This window comes from Scardinius erythrophthalmus, assembly GCF_964197995.2.
Source record: "Scardinius erythrophthalmus genome assembly, chromosome: 16".
In the NCBI taxonomy this organism is placed as follows: domain Eukaryota; kingdom Metazoa; phylum Chordata; class Actinopteri; order Cypriniformes; family Leuciscidae; genus Scardinius; species Scardinius erythrophthalmus.
In genome coordinates, this window is record NC_138236.1 from 17,265,305 (window position 1) to 17,286,493 (window position 21,189).

A 21,189-nucleotide genomic window follows, 5' to 3' on the forward strand; every position below is an offset into this window, starting at 1 on the left:
TGATGGTTTCGCTCCTCACTCGCAGTATTTATGAGACTGCCAGCCTACTGATCCACGCCCCAGCGGTCAGCCATTGACCAATCCGATCCAAAAGACCTATCTGAAGTCTGATAAGTAATTCACTATCATTGTGTTTCCATGATATATATTTTAGCGGCTGCATTGGCACTCTAATGTCACTCAGTGTACACTCCAAACCATTTAAACCAACAGTTCGGTTTGTCCAAAAACAACCCAACCTTTTTTAGAGTGATTTTGAGTGTAACAAAATATATGTTTTTTATGCTTAATTAGTGTATCTCAAAGGAAAAATGTTCATGTCATATATTTTCCAAAATATAAAGCCAAAAACTCCTTTACCTTACAGTAAAATCCTGCAAAACACAAGTTTTAACATTCTGAGAAACAAATTAGAGCCCAAAATTACATTTTAAACAAAGTGCTGACAGTGTGTAGATAAGACATTATGCCAATTTTAGATACAACCAGGGAGATCCAGCAGCTGTGCTGTTGAATATGTAAGATGTTGGCTTTGTAACCTTAACAGCAGGCTTCCAGGTTTTCAACAGCTGTCCATCTTCTCACCTGCAGGTTTTACATCTGTTCTTGTCCCTGACTGTTTCACAATTTAGTCGGAACATTACATTGTTCTTAGTAATATTTCTCATGAACTTCTAATAGTAATCGTCCATCTAACAAGCAATTATATCAGTTTTTTATCAGTTTTATCAGTTGTCTTCTGTAATTGATTTCATTGTTAGTTGAATTAATGTTATTAATACCTATCATAACCTATATGTTTAAATGATATGCAATTAGTATCTGCACTTCATGCAATTTGTTGTGCCTTTTTCATGCTAATCTTATTAACTATAGATTATATTATCTGTGCAATTAGAACGTATAACATAATATATATTTCTGTGAAACTACAAATCAAAAAATCACATTAACATTTTTTAAAAGACTATTGAAGGTTAAAGGTAACTTTTGCAATGAAGTAATTCATCAATGAAAATAAAAGGAATTAATTAAAATATAGAAAAACAACAAATACATAAATAAACAGACATAAACTTTAGATTTTGCATTTGATTGAAATTGCATTTATTTTATCATGCTTAACAGACAGAGATTTAATCATGTTGGATGTGATTTTTTTCTTCTTCTTTCAATTTGGTAAACTATATATGTTCACATGACCTAAAACATGCTAAAGGTTCTTGTGAAGCTTTTTTGATCCTGCATGGTGTAATTTCAGATTTTTGGCCTTGCACAGTTACATCGTGTCTGTTAGGATTAGTCAAAGGCAGCAGCACTGGGTATTAATGACCAAGACTTTGACTTTGGCTATTAATCATTTAGGTCACCATCATTCATTACAGATTCTTTGCAGATATACTTCACTTTAAAATTATTGTACAATTAATAACAACATGTACAAGACAACTGGTTATTGGTATTGTTCCCTAAAGCCTGACACAGGTTATCAAGTAGCACACATAAAGTCATCTAGAAACAATAGGTGTTCAAGTCTTTTTGAACATTTCGATTTTGCTAATGGCAGTGTAGTAAATGATCCTTTGCTTATAATATTCTGTTTTGTTTTCTTGGCTCCACACTGTTAACATCAGCGTTCCTACCATTATTTTTACTTTCTCGAGAAGAATAAAATTGTAAACTAATTACATTGTACGTTTTTATGCACAAATTTCTTACAGGAATACATTTATTCTTCTGCAAATGGTGCCAGCAGGGGCATACTGCAGGGTAGAGCAATATGCTGCAAATACTGCTGATTTGTTATCTCCAGTATATGACGCATTCAGAGTCAATGAACTGCTCAGAACCCACGCTCAATAATGTTGTGCTCACCCAAACAGACCTCAGACAGAGGAATACAGAAACATTGATTGTGATTTGTTGAATTATCACAGCTGCACTCAATGTTTTTTCTTAATAAATATAATTTTTTAAATGTGCTGAACTACTATTAGGTATTGTATCTAGCTCTTGTATGAAAAATTATACTGAGGGAAATTAATTAATTAATTAAGATGTTAAAAAAAATGTATATTGAAATCTAAAAATTCCAAAACTATTTTTCCATCTCAGAATCAGGTATTTTGACTTTAAAAGTAGTGTTTTTGGTAACACTTTACAATAAGGTTCAGGAGTTAACATTAGTTAACTACATTAGTTAATAATGAACTATATATAGCATTTAATAATCTCTGTTAATGTTCATTTCAGCATTTACTAATACTTTATTAAACTCTTGTTAACATTAGTTAATGCACTGTGAACTAACAATGAACAGTTATATTTTTATTAACTAACATTTACAAAGATGAACAAATACAGTAACAAATGAATTGCTCATATGAGCAATTTTTTAGCTCTTTGTTCAATTTCATTAATTAAAATGAGCATATACGACACAAACCTTCATAGAAATGATTCCAGCTTAATTTCATTAAATGTAATCAAAATGTAATTTTTTAAAAATTTGGTTTACCAAATTTTTTTTAATTGAGTCAACATGAATATTTTTTGTTCATCTTAACCGGGTGTCACTCAAAAAAAGAATTTTTGGCCTCTTGTTAAAAGAATTAATTACAATAAGCAAAAGTAACATGATTGTTTAATATTGTCACAACTTAATTTAATTGTGTTCAATCAACCTAATTCATTTGTGTGAAAACTACATGAATCATTGTTGTTGACATCTAACTGGGCAGTGGATCTGTTCCCAGCATGGGGATCTGTTCCCAGCATGCATTAAGAGGGTCAATTTAGGGAAAAAGTGTTATTTTATGTGTTTTTCAGTAAATGGAAAGATGTTGTTAGTTAATGTTAGTGTTTAATGTTCAGTTATGTTAGAAACTTAGAGGACTTTCTGTAATGTTTTTGAATTTTGTGGTTACCATTATGCAGAAGAGTGGCGACTGTGTTTAGGCTGTGGGCTCAGTATTATATGTGCATTAAATCTTGTGTTCAGACTGTGGGCACTCAGTATACACTTTGTGTAAACTTCCCTCGCAGATCTGCGCAAGTAATATTTAATATTGCATTACTATGTAAAAATATGGTTTTAATTCAATTGAACACTAGTAGTGTCTATCATTAGAAATGACCGTAGAGTCAAATTAACTAAAATTATAATGTTGGTGATTTAAGGCAGGACAAAAACTAAATGTAGTTAACCTGACAAAACTTTATCTAGCAGGAATGACTAAATTAATTTAAATTCATACAACAAGATTGCAACAAATTATTTCAAACTAATTCGATTTAGTTGGAAAAATGTAATTCAATTTCGTGGAAAACCTTTCCTTAATTTAATTAAGTTCGTTCAACAGATTATTTTTTTGAGTGTAGTTGGTTGATACATTAACTAATGTTAACTAATGAACCTTATTGTAAAGTGTACAATAAGTTTCTTATTGGTTCAATCTGGTTTCTTATGTTAAAGTTAAAATACATTGTTGATGAAAAATACCTTAAAAATCCTTATTATCCTTATAAATAACAACATAGTTAATCTTTTTGTAGACATGGCTTTATCTGTTTTTTAAACTATATAGATATAAACTATGTAAACTCTATTTAGTTTATTAATGATCAAAATAACCAAAAACGTAAAAGGCTTTAGAAAACATGTGGATCCAGATTTGTGGGAAACACCCAGATGCTGTTTTTAGGTCAGAGGACAAATCCAAGGACAGAGTAAAAGGCAAGATCTCTATATTCATTATCTTCACTGACTGGGGGTTTTAATCCTGTACAATACTTTGTATTGGGAGACAGAATTCAGTCAATTCAGTCCTTTTAATATTAAACCAAATGCAGCACAAATTCGGTATCTTCTCAGTCTTTACTTGCAAATCTCCAGGGACATTCTTTCAGAAAAGCTTATATTGTAATTTGCCATTATTTTTAAGATTCAACTCTCTGATCATGAGACTACATTAGACCTCAGGCAGCAGTTAACCTAACATTTAGGTTAATGTTGACATTTTACTTTCTCAAAAGTGCTCTTCTTAGAGAAGCATACTGACAAAGAGCAAATATTCTTTAATCTCTGGTCTTAAATCATAAACTCTCAGATCATAAATCAAGGGATTCTTAGTATTTTTAATGTAGCAGATACTGTATTAATGTAATTTGCTCTTAAACTGCTTGTGTGTTAAAGGGCTGCAGGCCTAGTTTCATGTTACTCAAATGAATAACCTATGTTATCCATTATTCTTATATTATGCTTAATATGGATGTCAGTCAATGTAAAATAAGTTGTTAATAAAATGTAAAATACTTAGGTAGCTTATGTAAAATACTTATGTTTATGCTCTGTTCACTTTATTCAGTGTACACACAGTAAGCAGAAGGCTATTCCATTATCTGTATGCAGGAAAGCCTTTGGCAAGCAGATTTTTGCATCTTTAAGACACGTTTTTGTCGCACATTTCTTTTAAAACTCTTATACAGTCTGTATGGAGTAAAATTTACTGTATAAACTCTCTCTTTCACAGGGAAACGTTTCCTGTCTGAGACCAGATCTCTTTGAAACATCAGACTTCTACAGCAGTTTTGGCCAAGGCAATTCACACGCACAGTTACAGTACAATGTGCATGCTGCAGGTGCCAGTATAGGTCTCATCTTGAAATCTATAAAAGATTTGCTTCATTCTGAAATGGTGAATTCTGCACTCTGAAAGAAGAAAGCCATTTTTTTATGTATCTGCATTCTGATTCAGAATCTCTTTAAGACAGTTGGCTCATAAAAATGGAAGGTTGTGGCTGGATTTTTTTGCCTGGAAATATTGCTATCAATTTAATAAAAATAAACCACTACATAAAGGTTAAATTTTGCATTCCTTGCATTCCGTGCAATATTTATATGGCTTTTAAGGAGACATCTTACACAATCAAAAACACTTACTGTATGTCTGGGTTTCCTTGCTGTGTACTTTTGTGAATTTCTTTTTTTGTTCTTCATTCTGACCTGCTTTCATTTTTATTTATGGTCCATGTTATCACTAATTAAGTGAGCATTTAAGGTAAATGTCTTTTATTTCTGCACATACACACTTCCTTTCTGTACAATAAATTATCCTCATGCTGTCAATTGTTCCCTGTGTCATGTTTGGACTTTTGTTATACAGCATGTTTCCTGTCCCAGTTGCCATGTTAGTCCCTTGTTTCATTACAAGAATAAAAACATTTTTGTTCAATAAATATACTGTCATTAAAATATATTCATTTTAAAAATACAGAAACAAAATTATTTTAAAAAGTATAAAGATTATGAAAGCATTGAATGAGATCACATAATAAATTAATAGCTTTACAGTAATAACAATAAATACAACATTTTATCATGTGATATGAGTAATATTATATTTTTGCATATCTATATATATATATAGAGATATACTATAATCATATATAATATTAATCACATGCGTGTGCTGCTGATGCAGGAGCCGGTTGAACCACTGTAGTCACATGGACTATTTTAACGATGTCTTTACTACCTTTCTGGGCATTGAAAGTGGTAATAACGTTGCAGTCAATGCTGTTTCAGAAAGCTCTCGGATTTCAGCACGTCTTAATTTGTGTTCTGAATTTGAACAAAGGTACTACGGGTTTGGAACAACATGAGGGTGAGAACGTAATGACAGAATTAAAACAACAAGCACATTGCATGCAAATAAAGTGACAGTGGGTACACTTCAAAACTTCCTTGTGAATTCCCCTTTGAGGTTTTCATTGCTGAGACTGGTCGGTTTAGATATCAGTGAAAAATCACATAAACCTACTCATACTTTTAAAGTGGTTTTAGCAAAGAACACGGAAACAGCATACCATCCAAAGACATAGAATTTACACTCCAAAAGATTCTTACGCTTTTTTTTTTTCCAAGATTTGTACATTTCAGTTAATAGAATCCCATTAAATTTAATTGAATAATCCTTATATATTATTCATATTATGAATTAAGAATTTTAAATAAGTCAAACAAGTTTAATAAAATATTTTGTATAAATCTTAAACTCAAATTTAAACATATTTTAATTTATTTATTTATTTATGAATTCCCTTGTTCCATTAAGTTTTATTGCCACCTTGTCGTCATTACCTTTAACTGAGATATCATAAAGTTCATAAAGCTAAACTAGCTACTGTTGTTGGTTAACAATCGAAATTATGTTATTAGTTATGAGTTATGAGTTTGGTTGGTTATGTTTATGGATCTTCCCCTTTATCTACATTACGATTTGACAATTGTATAAGGTCTGCCTGAACTTTTTTTTTTTTTTTTTTTGGTTAGCTATGTTTGTTCTGTTTGAATTTCATTAACTAAAATCTTGTCATGAGATTAGATGCCTACTGTATTGATTAAACTTTATTGTCATTGTTGCTGTAATAATGTGTGGTTAAACCACTTCATGAAAATGTAAAAAAAAAAAAAAATACTGAAGAGAGAGTTGTTCAAGTGGATGCCAGATTAGATTATACTGAGAGACTGAGACTCAAAACTCAAAGTTTATTTAAAAACAAGTGTTTGTGAAAGTGCAGTGCAACCATCAGAATAAAACAGTAAACACATACAAACAAAACATAAAACTTAAATTTAACATAAATCATAAAACAGCTATCATCCACACATCCACGCCCAGTTCCAGAATAGCACTAATATTTAGTTGGTAATACCAGTTTGCAACAATTATTAGTTAACACTAATTTCTATGGAGTGTTAATTTCACTAGTGATTTTGCAAAGGACTTTTTTACGGGCTTTTCCCAAATCGTGGAAGTGACCTCGATGTCCGGGTTAGCAGTAGCATAAACCATAAACTCCAGATCTACTTACAAACTTTCCAACGCCTCGTTTTATAAGTACATCATTTATGTGTACTACTGTAGAAGTTTGGTACTATTCCGGGCATTATTAGTGGGGTAATTTACGAGATACAACCTTGGATCCATTAACGCCTGCACTAAGCCATTCGGCTGATATCTCTATAAGCTCTAACTTTAATAATGTTCGACCAAGGGAAAAAAAGCTTCTGGGGGGGGGGGGGGGGGGGATATATTGTATATTGACCTACTGTAGCTCAAAATTTCCGTTCCTTAAAATATCAGTGAAAGTTTTTTAGATTTAAAGACCTTCATAGCTCAGAAACAGCCCTGTTAAAATTTTAAATGACCTGTGCTGACACTGATTGTGCTGTTCTCATGCTCCTGGATCTTATTTGACACTGTAGACCATAACATCTTGATTTTCTCGTTTGGAGTATTAATGGAATGGAATCTGTCTGGTAGAAGTTTTTCTGTCTGCCTTGGGGATTTTGTTTCCTCCTTGGCATCTCTCTCGTGTGAGTCCCTCAGGGCTCCATTCTTGGGCCTGCCCTGTTCTCCATATTCTGTACATGCTTCCCTTAGGGTATATATTTTTAGGAATAAACACTAAATTAACACACTTGCAGATATTATGTCTGTTAACAGGAATGCACAAACGAGAACATAAAACAAATAATGTCCTCCCTTTACTGGCTTCCTGTTCATTTTAGAATTGATTTTTAAGATTTTAGTTTTGGTATTATAAATTGTTAAATGGACTGGCAGCAAGATATCTCTCTCATTTAATATAGCCACATGCTTCATCAAGACCACTAGGTCTGCTGAGCGTTTACTTTTGGTCGTCCCTTGAGCAAGGCTGAAGAGCAGGTGTGACCGTCCTTTTGCAGTTGCAGCTCCAAAACTTTGGAATAATTTACCTCTAGATGTTAGGCATGGGCACACACTTTCTGCTTTTAAATCTAGTCTTAAAACTCATTTTTATTCTTAAAACTCATTTTAGGTCTTAAAACTAATTTGGACTCTTTGGTGTTTAAAGGGATGGTTCGGAGTAATTTCAACCTAGGGTCCTTTGCACCATGACCTTGAGCTAAACACCCCCCAGAAGCTTTTTTCCCTTGGTCGAACATTATTAAAGTTAGAGCTTATAGAGATATCAGCCGAATGGCTTAGTGCAAGCACTAATGGATCCAAGGTTGTATCTCGTAAATTACCCCACTAATAATGCCCGGAATAGTACCAAACTTTTACAGTAGTACAAATAAATTATGTACTCATAAAATGAGGCGTTGGAAAGTTTGTAAGTATCAGGAGTTTATTTAAATAACACTTGCCTGATGGCTTATGCTAACACTAACCCGGACGTCGAGGTCACTTCTGTGATTTGGAAAAAGCTTGTAAAAGTCCTGGCAGAAATTGGTGCATAAGGATGTAGTGTAATGTGTAATGACGCCCAGTTCCAGAAATGCACTAACATTTTGCAACAATTATAAGTTAACACTAATTTCTATGAAGTGATTTTGCAAAGGACTTTTACAGGCTTTTCCCAAATCATGGAAGTGACCTCGATGTCTGGGTTAGCGGTTGCATAAGCCATCAGGCAAGTGAATTCTTATTAGAAATCAATTGTAAAATGAACAGGAAGTCAGTAAAGGGAGGCCATTATTTGTTTTATGTTCTCGTTTATGCATTCCTGTTAACAGACATAATATGCCAGTGTGTTAATTTAGTGTTTATTCCTAAAAATATATACCCTAAGGGAAGCATGTACAGAATATGGAGAACAGGGCAGGCCCAAGAATGGAGCTCTGAGGGACTCCACATGAGAGAGATGCCAAGGAGGAAATAAACTTCTACCAGACAGATAAGATCTAAACCACTCCAAATTCCATTAATGCTCCAAACGAGAAAATCAAGATGTTATGGTCTACAGTGTCAAATTAGATCTAGGAGCATGAGAACAGCACAATCAGTGTCAGTGGCTACAGGCCAATTTAAAATTTTGACAGGGCTGTTTCTGTGCTATGAAGGGATTTAAATCTAAAAAAGATTTCAATTGAATAAATATAACTTTCACTGATATTTTAAGGAACGGAAGTTTTGAGCTAGGTCTGAAATGAGCAATAATTTTTTGATCAATGGTTCCACTAATGCATGTTTAAAATTTCTAAGGTATAACACCAGAGGCAAAACTGCTAATTATTTAAATTTCGGGTCCAATGGTTTCAAAAACATTTTAAAAAAATGAGTAACTAACAGACAGATGATTTCATTTTACCAACAATATATCTCTCAAAGAATAAATGCTCTGGTTAAAAACAGCAGAGCACATAGTGTTGATAGAGCACACATCTCACTTCCCTCTGCTCATCCATCTACTGTAACAGTCTTGTCAACAAAAGGTTTTTACACATTTAAAAAAAAAATTAAGTCAATTGAGGGGTGTTCAGAGCAGCATTAATATTACTAAAAAGAAATGATGTTTCATTAAATAAAAGTTCTGGAGGAACATCACATATCTAATCAACACAGCATTCCATATATATCACCTACATTCCTCCACAGTTTTCAGTTTCCACCACCCGTGGCTGGTTCATACCACAGCCAGGAATACGGGGGAAGACTTGGGCCAAAATACAGAGATAGGAGCCCTCAGACAGCACGCCAAATATGCATACTACTTTACTCAATTTGATTATGTAAGTGTGAACTCGTGAACACAAGGCTTACAAGATTTGTTAGAAGGGTGAGTTTGATTGGGACATCTTTTCCAAATCATCTCCAGAACAAAAAGTGTCCCAATCACCATATCTGTTTTTTTATAGAAATATAGTCTGTTAAATGTGTGTACTAGGACATTGATCATTGAGTCAAAAAACTTTACAAATTTGTATTTCTACCAATTACAATAAACACACACACACACACACACACACACACACACACACACACAAAAAAAAACAATTATGGAAACCATGGGTTGTGAAAACTGGCCAGGATCTATCACCTGAAGATAGTGTTACATCAACAGACTGTAATATCCTCTTTTTTATTCATGTTAAATTATGGCAATTATCCTGTCTATTGGAGCAAGATGGCTTTTTCCAATCTAGTAGTCAAGTCTCTTGCTAGTAATGAGTGGGAGTTCTTTCATCAACTGATTGGGCAAAAGTGGAGAAATTTCTATACAGTAGCCTATACCTGCTTAAAAATATAATAATCACATCACCTAGGGCTGTATGATTTGATAATTGATGTAGCAGAGAATAAGGCCATTAAGACACAAGACAAAACTGAACAGAAACATGAAGACAGAATTTCCAGAGGCAGTGGCTTAATAATGAAGCAAAATATCATCATCAATAATGACACATTAAACGACGCAAATGACACAAAGTTTTAACATGGGTAGTAAAAATGCTTATGCATCTCTCAAGAACTACACTTGCAATTAAAATGATTGAACGCCCCTGACTTGCAATACATTCTGGTTTTGTGAACAAAACTGTATAAAATACTCCAACTAAAGCATCAGTAAACCACCATAGATTCAATTTTAATATTATTACAATTACAAATATTAATAGCTACACATTTGAGTGATTCTGAGAACGTTAAGTTGAGCTACTGAGTTCAAATGAAAAAAAAATCAAATTGGCTCAAAACATCAATATACAAAATGATTTATATATTATTTGATATATTGTAGAGAACCCTTGACTCTTTATAACCTCAAATAAACGTTTCCTGTAAGTGCTGACAACCCGATCTCACGGCAATTCGTTCGAATTTTACGAGGTGGTTAACGACCTCACTCGTACTAATTTGTACGATTTTTGCTAAATCGTACATCTTTTACGAGATGCCCAATTCGTATGAATTCGTACGAATGACCTCTGACCCCGCCCCTAAACCTAACCGTCACAGGGGTTTAGACAAATCGTACGACACATTTTACTCACATGAAGGACAAGCTTCTGACACTCTGGAATCTTTGGCCATTCTTCATGTGCAAAAGCTTGCAGCTCACTGATATTCTTTGAATAATGATGGCTGTATTATGAAGAAATCCAAGTTTAAAATATTATTGCTATATTAAAACATAATCACTTTTAATATGCCATGTACATATAATATCCTGTATGTATTTTTATTTATTTTTTAAACTGTATATTTAGAAAACCTTACATTTCGTAGGCTAACTTGTTACAGTCCAGTGAGGTTGAATAAATTTGATTGCAAGTGTAGGTACGATCATTTATCCGACAGTATATGAGCTTGCTAAGTAGTGAAACTGCAAAAGATGTTGATAAAAAAAAAAGTTTCATAACAATGTCATCAGTCATTTCACTGGCAGTCATTAGTGGTTTGGTGGGTTGTTGTTGTTGCTTTTTAAATATTTTCCATTTCCGTTTGAGAAATTATTCTGTCACTGACAGCCAATCAGTCTGAAAAGCGACACAAATATAAACATTATTAGTAATTTCAGTAAGTAGGTTTACATGCAATAAAAGCACTTTCTAAACTACATGTTAGCTATCATTAGTTAGCATTAGTTGCATGTTACATACCATATACATGATTTCTAGTACCCTCACAATCCTCTTTAACGTACACATCAAGCCATGGAGCCAAAAACGTGCAGGTAGACCCTTCCAGTCATTGTGTTTAAATGTGGGGTATGGAAACAAAACTGCAAAAAGATTGCTCCCAATTTCAATGACACATTTCAAAGGTTAGAAGGATTACATAAGTTTATGGAACATCATTTTTCATTTTCATCATTTGTATCCACCCCCAACACACACACACACACACACCTACATACACCTAACAAGGTCGGGTCTTGATAAAGGACACACCCTGAAGTAAATGAAACTCTTTCATACTACTAAAGGCAGTTCATACTACTTGGTTTTGAAATTATGCTGTATACTCAACTCTTACTTACCAAAGGTAAGATCAGTTTGTAAAGCATGATATATCAATAACTGTCTTTATGTCTTAAGATTTACAGGGCGTATCTCAAACTTTCTTTTGTAATAATAATAATAATAATAATAATAATAATACAGTTTGTTTTGGAAGAAAATCATGCATAATTATGTTAGAACATGAATAAACTTGTAATTGAAACAATGCTTTGTCGATAAGTTGAATTTGTTGTTAAATGGCTCTCACTGGGTTACAAGCAGTTCTACAAAAAATATCAAATTTATGTTGTGTTTTCATGCAATTAAGGAATGAATGCAACACATTGTGCTATGTCTTTCAGATCAATTATGAAATAATCAGATCAGTGAGAGGTTTGCACATATGATTCTAAGTAGCAGTCCCAATACATGTTGGAGTGGACGATACTGAAGCTTCCAGAGGCTAAGCAGAAAATTCTGGACTCAACGGTGTGTTAATCTGTCATTTCCAATTGATTTCCAAAATTCCATACTGGATATATTCTCGATTAATGGTTAATTGTGGAACGTCTCGGTTACGTATGTAACCCTCGTTCCCTGAGTAGGGAACGGAGACGTTACGTCGGATGACGACGAATGGGGTTTCGCTTAGAAATCCTATCATCTTCGAGTATTCAAACACGAGCCAATGGCAAAGAAAATGCCATGGGTCTGCGGAATTTGCATAGCGTAACTCCGCCCCACCCTGGGGGTATATAAGGAAGTCGCTGGCAACATGCAGATATGTCTTCGCTGAGGAGCCGAGACTGAACTCAGGCGTTCCAGCGGTACAGCGGAAGTGGCAGGGAGACGTAACGTCTCCGTTCCCTACTCAGGGAACGAGGGTTACATACGTAACCGAGACGTTCCCTTTCGTTGTCACTCCGAGTTACGTCGGATGACGACGAATGGGGTTCCCGTATAATCACGCCACCTCTCGACTGTCTACCAGTGCCCTGCGTAAGTCTGAGCTCCCTGTCGTGAAACTAGCACGGACGAAGGAGTCCTACTTAACACAGGAATACCAAGGTACACTGGGAAGCATATCCGGTGGAAATATGCAATCATGCCCAACCCGAAGGGGGGGACTTGGAATACACATATGACCCCGAAGGGCTGCATACGGAGTAACACTGGGGTGTCCAGCCGCAGGTGGAATATTTCAACCCCAGGGGTGGCAAGGTGGCTTGCCAAGGGAAAGACACATGCTCAAGGAGGCTTACAGTGGAAATACACATGTGGGGGTCACCGAAGGGAACCATGCACATGGAGGCACCTAGCCAAGCGCGAAAGCTGCCCGTGGCATAACTCTGGCGCTGACGTCGTCAGTGCTGGAGGAGACTCAGGGCTTATGAAGCTCACCTGAGGAGAATATCGCACGTATCCCGTCCGTGGAGAGGAATGGCGAGCAAGCGAAGACACCTGAGCAGAATCTAGTACCGGCTAGTTGAAGCGAGTACATGAGAAGAAACTGGCTCTACTCGGAGATTGTAAAATCTCGCAAATGTGTTAGGTGTCGCCCAGCCTGCAGCTCTGCAGATGTCTGTTAGCGAGGCGCCATGCGCTAGAGCCCAAGAGGAGGCCACACTCCGAGTGGAGTGGGCCGTCACACCAAGGGGGCACGGTCGACCTTGCTGCTGGTAAGCCAAAGCAATGGCGTCCACTATCCAGTGAGACAACCTTTGTTTGGAGAGAGCCTTTCCCTTCAGCTTCCCACCATAACAGACAAAGAGCTGGTCTGAGGTCCTGAAACACTGCGTTCTGTCTACGTAAGCACGAAGGGCGCGTACTGGACAGAGCAGTGCCAAGGCTGGGTCTGCCTCCTCCAAGGGCAGCGCTTGCAGGTTCACTACCTGATCCCGAAAGGGTGTGGTAGGAACCTTGGGCACATATCCAAGCCGGGGTCTCAGGATCACGTGAGAGTTAGCCGGCCCGAATTCCAGGCACGCTTCGTCAACCGAAAATGCCTGCAGGTCCCCTACCCTCTTGATGGAGGCCAATGCAACCAGGAGCGCTGTCTTCATAGACAGGAACTTAAGCTCCACGGATTGCAAAGGCTCAAATGGAGCGCTCTGCAGGGCAGTTAGAACCACTGAGAGGTCCCAAGAGGGTACGAGGGGAGGACGAGAAGGATTTAGTCTCCTCGCTCCCCTCAGGAACCTGATGATCAGGTCATGCTTCCCCAGAGACTTACCTTCAACTGCATCGTGATGTGCGGCAATGGCGGCAACATACACTTTCAGGGTGGAGGGAGACAGCCTTCGCTCCAACCCTTCTTGCAGGAAGGAAAGCACGACACTGATCGGGCATTTCGTGGGTTCTTGCTGTTTGGAAGAACACCAGTTGACGAAGAGGTTCCACTTCAACGCATAGGCATGTCTCGTGGACGATGCTCTAGCGGAAGTGATGGTAGCCACCACCGCTGGTGGTAGGGTACTCAAACCTACCTCGTCCCGTCCAGAAGCCACACGTGGAGGTTCCAAAGACCGGGACGAGGGTGCCAAAGGGTGCCCCGTCCCTGAGAAAGGAGGTCCTTCCTCAGAGGAATTGGCCAGGGAGGTGCTGTCGCAAGGAGTACGAGTTCTGAGAACCAGGTGTGGCTGGGCCAGAATGGGGCAACCAATATAACCTGCTCCTTGTCCTCCCTGATCTTGCGCAGGGTCCGCGCAAGAAGGCTCACTGGGGGAAACGCATACTTGCGTAGGCCCCTCGGCCAGCTGTGCGCCAGTGCATCCGTGCCGAGCGTGCCCTCGGTCAGGGAATAAAACAGGTCGCAATGGGACGAGTCGTGGGAGGCAAACAGGTCTACCTGTGCGTCGCCGAACTGATCCCAAATCAGCTGAACCGACCGGGGATGGAGTCGCCATTCTCCAGCGAGAGGCTGAACTCGAGACAGCTCGTCGGCCGCCTGGTTCAGGTGTCCCGGGATATAAATGGCTCGAAGCGACCTCAGATGCTTCTGACTCCATATAAGGAGGTGGCGGGCGAGTTGCGACATACGGCGGGAGCGTAGACCACCTTGATGGTTGATGTACGCTACTGTTGCGGTATTGTCTGATCGGACTAGTACGTGCTGACCCCTGAGCAACGCATGGAAACGGTGCAGGGCGAGACGTACAGCCAGCAACTCGAAGCAATTGACATGCCAAAGGCGCTGGGGTCCTGTCCAGGAGCCCGCGGCAGCATGACCATTGCACATGGCGCCCCAGCCCGTGGTGGAGGCATCTGTTGTGACAACAACATGCCGGGAAACTCGTTCTAAGGGCACTCCGGCCCGTAGAAAGCTGAGGTTCGACCACGGGGTGAAGGTCTGACGGCAGGCCGGAGTCACTGGGACCCGGAGCTTGCCGTGTTGCCATGCCCACCTCGGGACTCGATCGCGAAGCCACAGCTGAAGCGGTCTCATATGAAGCAATCCGAGCGGCGTTACTGCGGCTGCGGATGCCATATGCCCCAGGAGCCTCTGAAAAAGTTTCAGTGGGACCGCACTCTTGCCCTCGAACTGGCGAAGACAAGTCAGCAGTGACTGCGCGCGCTCGCTCGTAAGCTGCGCGCACATGGCGACCGAGTCGATTTCCATACCGAGAAAAGAGATCCTCTGCACTGGGCAGAGTTTGCTCTTCTCCCAGTTGACCCGAAGGCCCAGACGAGCTAGGTGCCGGAGCACAAGATCCCTGTGTTCGCAAACCTGGTCTCGAGAGTGAGCTAGGATCAGCCAGTCGTCGAGATAGTTCAGGATGCGAACCCCGTGTTCCCGGAGGGGAACAAGGGCTGCCTCGACGACCTTCGTAAAGACGCGAGGAGACAGGGCTAGCCCGAAAGGGAGAACCGCGTACTGGTATGCCCGCCCCTCGAAAGCAAACCGTAGAAACGGTCTGTGTCGAGGTAAAATGGAGACATGGAAGTAGGCGTCCTTCAGGTCGATCGCTGCAAACCAATCCTGTGGCCGCACACACTCGAAAATGCGTTTGGCCGTGAGCATCTTGAACGGCAGCCTGTGAAGGGAGCGGTTCAGGACGCGCAGGTCCAGGATCGGTCGTAACCCACCCGATTTCTTCGGAACAATGAAGTAAGGGCTGTAGAAGCCGGACCTCATTTCGGCTGGAGGGACAATCTCGATCGCACCCTTCGCCAGTAGGGTGGCGACCTCCGCTCTCATGACAGGGGCATTGCCACCGACCATAGTGAAGCGGACTCCTCTGTAGCGGGGAGGAGATCGCGCGAACTGAATCGCGTAGCCGAGCCTGATGGTTCTCGCGACCCAGCGGGACAGTCTGGGAAGCTCTAGCCAGGCTTCCAGAAAGTGCACCAGCGGGGTCATACGAACCACAGACGTTCCGTCGGGGGTGCAGCGAAGCGGAATGACCGGCCCAGACGTGGGTGGCATAGCGGCCCGGTGCGGGGGCACGGTCATTATCCGCGTCCTGCCAGAGGAGGCCAGGGGAGGACCAGCGTCCCACGGGGGCGTGCTCTGGCAGGGGTCTGGCGACAGAGGGGGATGAGAGGAGCGTGGCCCGTGGGCGGCGCGTGCTCTCATCCGCACACTCCGTGTGCTCAGAGATGGGGTAGTGAGTTCTTTCTTTAACCATTTTAGGGTGCTGCCCGTCGTGGGACGAGCAGCGGGAATGGGAAAACCAAGGATTCTCCCCCGGCCCTCCACCGGGGGAAGGAGCGGCCCTGCAACCGGCTCCTGAACAGAACTCAACACCATCTCTGAGCAGCCCATCTCAGGAGCGCCGTTTAGCCTGGCGTTTAGCGGGGCACGGGGCGGGAGAGGGCTGTGGCGCCTTCCTACGGCCTCCTCGCCGACGCGACCCGGAAGCAGCGGACTGCTGGGGCCGATCGGGAGGGAGGGGAACCGCAGGAGGGCGCCCTCGGCGGCGAGCGGGCTGAGGCACCTGTGCCGACGACTGCGCTGCCGGAGCAGCGGGCCGCCGGGGCAGGACGTGTTTTAAAGCCTCAGTCTGCTTCTGGGCAGTCGAGAACTGCTGGGCAAAGTCCTCGACTGCGCCGCCGAACAGGCCAGCCTGGGATATGGGGGTGTCGAGGAACCGGGTTCGCTCGGCCTCCCGCATATCAGCCAGGTTTAGCCATAAGTGTCTCTCCTGGACCACCGAAGTGGCCATCACCTGACCCAGCGAGCGTGCGGTCACCTTCGTCGCTCGGAGAGCAAGGTCGGTGGCGGCACGCAACTCATCAAAGAGTGCTGGGTCAGACCTCCCCTCGTGCATGTCACGCAACATCTGGGCCTGGTAGACCTGGAGTGTCGCCATGGCATGCAGTGAGGAGGCTGCCAGCCCCGCAGCTCTGTAGGCCTTCGCCACAAGGGTGGAGGAGAACCTACAGGCCTTGGAGGGGTGCTTTGGGTCGCCGCGGGAAGAAGCACTCTGAGGACACAACTGCATCGCAACAGAGCGTTCAACCTGGGGAACCCCAGTGTACCCTTTGGCAGCCGCCTGATCAAGGGGAGGCAAGGCGGAGGCGGTCGCCGAACGATCACGGGAAGACAATGGTGCCTTCCAGGACCTCGTGACCTCCTCATGCACATCCGGGAAAAAAGGCATTGGGGTTGGCTGCCGACGCGGATCAGCAGCCGCACCCAAAAACCAATCGTCCAGCCGCGAACGAACTGGCCCAGGTGGCGGGGACCACTCAAGACCGATCGCCGCGGCTGCCCGGGAAAGCATGGCCGTCATCTCGGGATCAGACTCGGGCAATGCTGGGACACCCGAGGGTGGCAGCACAGCCGAATCCTCACTTCCCGAGGACTCCTGCCCACCTTGTGATGCAGCGATCGACATCGAGTCCTCCTCTGGAGCGCCGAATGAAACTCGCGGCAAGTCAGAGGACTGTACAGCGGTTTCCACGCGGACACTCGCGGGTTGCACGGGAACAGAGGGCAGTGTGGAGCGTGGAATAGTCGGCGCTTTGTTCCACACTGTAACCCTCAGATCACCCTGGCCGCCAGCCGAAGTACCAGCCCTCTCGGGACCAGTAGATCGGGGTGCGGATGAGGGGACTCTCACATTAAGATCATTGAGTCTCGATCTCAACCGTGCGATGGGCATGTTCCCGCAATGGGAACATGACTCATCCACAAACGCTGCCTTAGCGTGCTCAACACCCAGACACACAAGACAGCGATTGTGCCCATCAGAGTCAGACACAAATAGACCGCAACCAGAAGTGCACGGGCGAGGCATCTTTAAAAAGACGTGCCGCGTGCAATGCTCTTTTGTGAAAGGAGATTTCTCCGCAGAGTGTTGAAGCGACCAGGGAGAGAACACACAAACTCTGGCAAATCACTGCACAGATCAGCAGGGAATGTGCACTCGCTGGAACTCGCTGTCACACCAACACCTGGAGAGAGGCTCGTCTCGAAGAGATAAGGAGATGAACTCAGGATTTGGCTGTGGAGTGAAGTAAATCAACTTGGCTCCGAAGCGAAAACATATCTGCATGTTGCCAGCGACTTCCTTATATACCCCCAGGGTGGGGCGGAGTTACGCTATGCAAATTCCGCAGACCCATGGCATTTTCTTTGCCATTGGCTCGTGTTTGAATACTCGAAGATGATAGGATTTCTAAGCGAAACCCCATTCGTCGTCATCCGACGTAACTCGGAGTGACAACGAAAGGGAACACCATAACATCTTAAGGCATTGTACTTGACACTATTAATTTATTATTAATCAAATATTATTTAATTAATTCATTATTACTTTATAGAGCTACCATGTCAGATGTGGTTAATCCCTCTAATGACGATGATCGCTCCAGCCAGTTATCTGGATCATCTTCAAATACATCACAAACATTCAGCAAAGAAGTTCATTCCCCAAGTACTCGCTGTCCAACAATCAGTCCAAAAAAAATGGAAAAAGCTGAGAAAAATATACAACCTGAATGTTTTGATGAGGTTAAAGAAAAGGACATTGAAAAGCCTGAGGAAAAGGACAAAAACAAAAATGTGTATGAAGTTTCAAGAGAGTATGTAGACATATTGCCTGACGTCACAGCAAACAAAGAAGAAGAAGACGATTTAGACTCTATTGGCTCAGAAATTAAGGAACTAATCGACTCTCCACCTGCAGAAAACACAAAAAAACTGAAAAGTAAACTGAAGGAGTTGGAGAATGTTACACTTAACATCGCTGTAACCGGGATGACAGGAGCAGGAAAGTCTTCCTTTGTCAATGCCCTGAGAGGACTTGCTAATGATGATGGGAGAGCAGCTCCCACAGGAACAACTGAGACAACTATGAAGCCAAACATGTACCCACATCCCTTCATGCCAAATGTGAAAATCTGGGATCTGCCTGGAATTGGTAGTCCAAAATTTAGAGCGAAGAAGTACCTGAAAGATGTTAAGTTCAACACGTATGACTTCTTTCTCATAGTGACCTCTGAAAGGTTTAAGGAGAACGACATAGAGCTGGCCACAGCAATCCAGAAGAGCAAGAAGCTATTTTATTTCATTCGCACTAAAATTGACAACGACGTTCGTGCTGAATCACATAAAAGAAACTTTGATGAGCGGATGTTGCTCAGTAACATCCGAGAGGATTGTAAGTCGAACCTGCAGAAAGTCGGAATATCCAAAATATTCCTAGTATCTTCATTTCATTTGGAAAAATATGACTTTGAGAAGCTGATCAAGACCCTTGAGGATGAACTTCCTGAGAACAAAAGATTTGCTCTCATTCAGTCTCTGCCCGTTTATTCTCTAGAAGCCCTGGCGAAGAAGAAAGCTTACTTCAAGAAAATTATTTGGCTGAATGCCTTTGCGGCAGGGATCGGGGCGATGCCTCCCCTCCCGGGATTGTCAGTGGCCTGTGATTTTGGCATCATGAAAAACTTCTTTAAACAAGTCTTCACCAGCTACGGCTTATCAAATCAAGCCCTCGAGGTGCTATCAGAACGAGTGAACAAACCTGTGGAGCATCTGAAATCTGCTATGACGTCACGCTTCAAAGATGGAGTCACTGATGATGTTCTCAAAGAAATACTGTCTAAACCAGTCGTTGCTATAGCCAAGACGCTGGGGACCATAATGGCTCTGCTGCCATTAGGAGCCATACCGGCGGGAGGGGCGGCTATCACCACTGTGCACCACCTGCTTAACAAGGGACTGAATGAGATGACAGAAGACACCAAAAAGGTTCTTGAGGCATCACAACTTACCTAATATACGTGGAACAAAATGAGCCTCAGGTCTTATATCAATTAACAGAAATTATATAACAGCTCTGTTACAGAAAATCTGTCTTGTAGTTTTGAAAATAAATAGATACAAGTAAACTCACTAATTATACTCACTTCTTTGTAATTATTATTAAAATAAAAATTATTTGAAATGTGATTTAGAGCATTTGAAAATAAACCACAATTTTCTTTGAATGAAGATGTCATTTTAATTTGTGTCTGGATATAGTATATAACCTACTGTATGTATGTACTGTATATATGCTGAACTTTGTGCAAACAATAAAATACTTATTGATTTCACTGTGTATTTTAGTTAATTAGAAGACTTCTCTCATTGGTTTTGCAATCTTATCAAATAACTAACTTTAAAAAATACAAAAACACATAGACATATTTAAATAGAAAAAAAAAAAAATTAAGACAACACTTTCCAGTACTTCCCAAACAATAGCAACAAATGTTGTAGATTGGCCTGAAAGGGTCTAATTAGACATATTGTCTTTTATACTGTACAAACTATATTATGTCTCCTACCCAAAGAAAACTTTTTGCATTTTTACATTTCTGAAACATTACTTAGCATGATTTATAAGCTGTAAGGGCCAAAAATGTCCCCACAACGACAAGGATTTTGGATTTTGCTCCCATATCTGAACCACACACATGTGGTTTGTGGAGACTCTCCATAGCCATAATGAAGCAGGAAGTGTCCTCATAAACCGTTTACACTGTAATAGCCATGTAATTATACACATTTGTATCCTCATAAACCATATATACTGTACAATAACACACACTACACACACACACACACAAACACAGACACGCATACATGCATGTATGTTGGGGTTGCATGCTTTATGGGGACTTTCCAAGACATAGTGATTTTTATACAGGAAAAACTGTATATTCTACCTGTCGGCAATTAACCCTCATCAACTCCAGCTTTATAAAAGAAATTTTATTAACCCTATATGTCAAATAAAAGACAACATTTAATCCAAAACTACTCCAAACTAACTTCATAATGTCAGTTGAGTGCTTGAAACATGTGGCTTATTATCATAGCATAAGGCAGACAATATATTATTTTATAGTATTGATAAAGACTATGTAGCATTGCATTATAAATATACTTTATTATTATGAAAGTACCCGAGAAGACT

At 40.9% G+C, this 21,189-nt stretch overlaps 1 protein-coding gene across 1 annotated transcript; it reads left to right on the plus strand.

Annotated features, from left to right (window-relative positions):
- Positions 1-18,551: 18,551 nt before the first annotated feature.
- LOC308704015 (interferon-gamma-inducible GTPase 10-like) lies at positions 18,552-20,003 on the plus strand (the record flags this gene model as incomplete). Its single annotated transcript, XM_081388064.1, has 1 exon — positions 18,552-20,003. The coding sequence occupies one exon, from the start codon at positions 18,552-18,554 to the stop codon at positions 20,001-20,003; it is 1,452 nt and encodes a 483-aa protein (XP_081244190.1).
- Between the last annotated feature and the right edge of the window lie 1,186 nt (positions 20,004-21,189).